This window comes from Acanthisitta chloris, unplaced genomic scaffold (genome assembly GCF_000695815.1).
Source record: "Acanthisitta chloris isolate BGI_N310 unplaced genomic scaffold, ASM69581v1 scaffold44262, whole genome shotgun sequence".
Lineage (NCBI taxonomy): Eukaryota > Metazoa > Chordata > Aves > Passeriformes > Acanthisittidae > Acanthisitta > Acanthisitta chloris.
The window spans coordinates 576-3,587 of NW_008661910.1; the positions used below are offsets into that span (position 1 = coordinate 576).

The 3,012-nt window shown below is 38.7% G+C and overlaps 1 protein-coding gene across 1 annotated transcript; it reads left to right on the top strand.

Moving 5' to 3' along the window:
• Positions 1–876: 876 nt before the first annotated feature.
• Positions 877–2,522, top strand: MPV17L (MPV17 mitochondrial membrane protein-like). The gene is made up of 3 exons (XM_009070360.1): positions 877–945; positions 2,140–2,169; positions 2,343–2,522. The coding sequence occupies exons 1-3, from the start codon at positions 877–879 to the stop codon at positions 2,520–2,522; spliced, it is 279 nt and encodes a 92-aa protein (XP_009068608.1).
• Positions 2,523–3,012: the final 490 nt, after the last annotated feature.

Sequence of the window (3,012 nt, forward strand, 5' to 3'; positions counted from 1 at the left end):
TGGTCTAGTAACCACAGCAGGGTTGGACTCAATAATCTTTGAGGTCTCTTCCAACCTGGTTGATTCAATGATTCTGTGATTCAACAAATGAACTGTACCAGCTTTTGCTGTGAGAGTATGTAGAAATACAGTGTGCCACTAATTGGTAATCTCAAAAGCCAATGAATAAGAAGAGACTTTAAAGAAGACTACTATCTGTTTCAAAAATAAACATTAGGGAATAAGAAAATGAATAGGTGAGACTAGTGTAATTAAATGCTCTCATGAAACTTAAGCTGCATGTGAAAGAAGAGCAAGACAGGTTCTCTTTTTGCCTGGTATTGCAAGATCTGCAGTGTATGACCCCATCAGGAAAATCATTCAGTTTGTGGTTGAAGAGAAGTCAAGAGTGAAGTCAAACACCAGATACTTATTCTCAAGATATTATCTATGAGAATCTAAGAGAATTACCCAAGGACCAGAAGGATCTGAAGAACCACAAAACGGATGGTAAAAATCCCTAAATTGAGTAGCAGTATAAAAATGTATCTGTTGAGGGGTACTGATAACCTCATGGCATGCCAAGACCTAGAAACATCCCTGGGTTGGGCTAAGCAGCTTTGGGCCTCTGCTTATGCTCAGATGTGTAACTTGATGTTTGACTGATCTGCCAAAAGCCTGTTGTGATGATCTGTGGTGTCAGCACTGTCAGGTCAATAGATGAGGAGACATGTAGCCCTGTTAGGTAGCCAGAATTTTTTCTTTGTAGTGATATTAACTTATCTTTCAAAGCTATTGTCATGTATTTTGAGAAGAGTTCGGGATGTCATTGGAAAAAAAGTGAATGTTTCATTTTTGCATTTTTTTCTGATTGTTGTACATATTTTGCTACTAGGTATGAGCATCCTCCAGAGGAAAGAGGACATCTTTTCAGACTGTAAAAAGAAATTTTGGAATACATATAAGGTGAGATCAGGAATTCATTTATCTCACAGCTAAGCAAAACCAAACAAATAAAATACTTGAAATATTCCTTCCTCCAACACTCTCTTTTCCTCCTTTATCTTACTCCATGATTTGATTGTGTGTAGAAAGCTGTAAGTACTCGCAGTCCTGTGAAGTCAGGGCAGCCTGGAGCAGACACTGCTGCCAGATGGGTGAAATGATGCCATTTAAAGAATGTACAGTGTTTTTATGCGTAATACTTGCACCAACTCTGTTTGAACCACAGCCCAACAACACAACACTGGTTCAGGCTGTACTACCTTTTGTCCTAAGAAGTACCTACACAAGGTGTTTAGGAAATACTATTGACAGCTCTTACATGCAGACCTGCTAAAGTCATTAGTTACAGAGGTATCTTCTTTAGGAATTATTTTCAGCCTGTGCCTCTCAGTGACAGGCTTCTCACTTTCAGAAACACAACCCCTTGTTTGAAGAAGACTTTGTCACAAGCAGCTGCCTTTGGTTTGCATTTCTGCATAAACAGGAAAAAAGTATCCCTGCTGTCTCAGACCTGAGCAAGTCAAGAATGTTAAGGATGTCTCAGATGTGAGAAGAATGATAGATTAGCGAGAAAAAAGTGGAATAGAAGGAGAAAATGTCATGCAATGTGAATATAGGTAGGATAGAAAAGGATTATTTTTATTCCTATGGAGGATGATTCTAAAAACAGTGCCCACTATATCCTAACAAAACATAAGGTTTCTATTGACCTTATGTTCTATGAGTAAATTATCCATTGATTTTTTTCTAAATATGCCTTACATGCATGAGTAAGTAGAAGGAGCATTGCAAGTGTGAAATAAATAGTGTTCAGTGATATTTTTCATTAATGGTTGGAACAAATGTTCACATATTTAAACATTTGTTCACCCATCTGGTAAATGTGCTTATTGTGTCTGGTGTCAGGTGACTATGAAGACTTCACTGTGCTGAGAGTTTTATATTCAAAATTACTTAATGTGTTTGAAAATATGCTAGCATAGAGGCTCATGAAGATGGTTAGAAGTTTAACGTGGCAACCTCTTATTTGAGGTTGAGCAACTTTCGTTAACTTTACTCAAAAATGTTTCAGTCTTTGCTAAATGTGGTAAGAAAAAATATGAATCTTTGTGGTTGAAATCCCTGAGAATAACAAATGATTCATTTTCCTTTCAGACAGGACTGATGTACTGGCCTTTTGTGCAGGTGAGTTCTCAGGGTGAGAGGCTCTCTGTGAGCCTTTCTTTCTCGTGAAACCTGACCCTGTGCAGCCACAGTGTATCTGACCCCACCAGAAGTCAGTGGAGTTGCTGAGTGTGTAGGTGTACGACCTAACATTGCCTGGAGTGCTAACTGAGCTCTTTCTCCTTCCAACACAGCTGTCAAACTTCATTTTGATCCCTGTTCACCTGCGAACAGCTTACACTGGGCTCTGTGGCTTTGTCTGGGCTACCTTCATTTGCTTTTCCCAACAGAGTGGAGATGGCACAGCAAAGTCAGCATTTATGTGGCTGCAAGGAGAGAAGATCAATACAGATGAAGAATCATCAGAGAAATAAGAACTTTAGTTCTGAACACATTCTAGATTGTTAAACTGGGTTTGTGAGAGTCAGCAAACCACACTGCAGCCATGGTTTGTTCATTGCTGTGTTTAAAATAACCACTTATCTCAACATTTGGTGCTTAGTATAAGCAGTGAAACAGTTTGTCTTTGTGCCTGTTTATTTTTCATAAAAGAGGCCAGTTGCATATTGACATTTAATTATTTTCATGCTGTCAGCCCATCTCAACTGGGAGCAACTGTCTTACAGGGCAATGTAAGCATTTGCACATCCTGTCAGACTGCCTCACTAGGGAGAAATATTAACTGTAATTTAATTTTTAAGCAACTTATAATTGCTAGAAGAGGGGGAATGGAGCATTAAATCATCAGTTGTCGGACTTGACAATTGTTAGCAATGCAAGATTGCTTTTGCTGACCAAAATGTAATGGGTTCCTTATCTAAAAAGTGGCATCGAATCCGTTTTATTGAGAGAAACCAAAAGTGC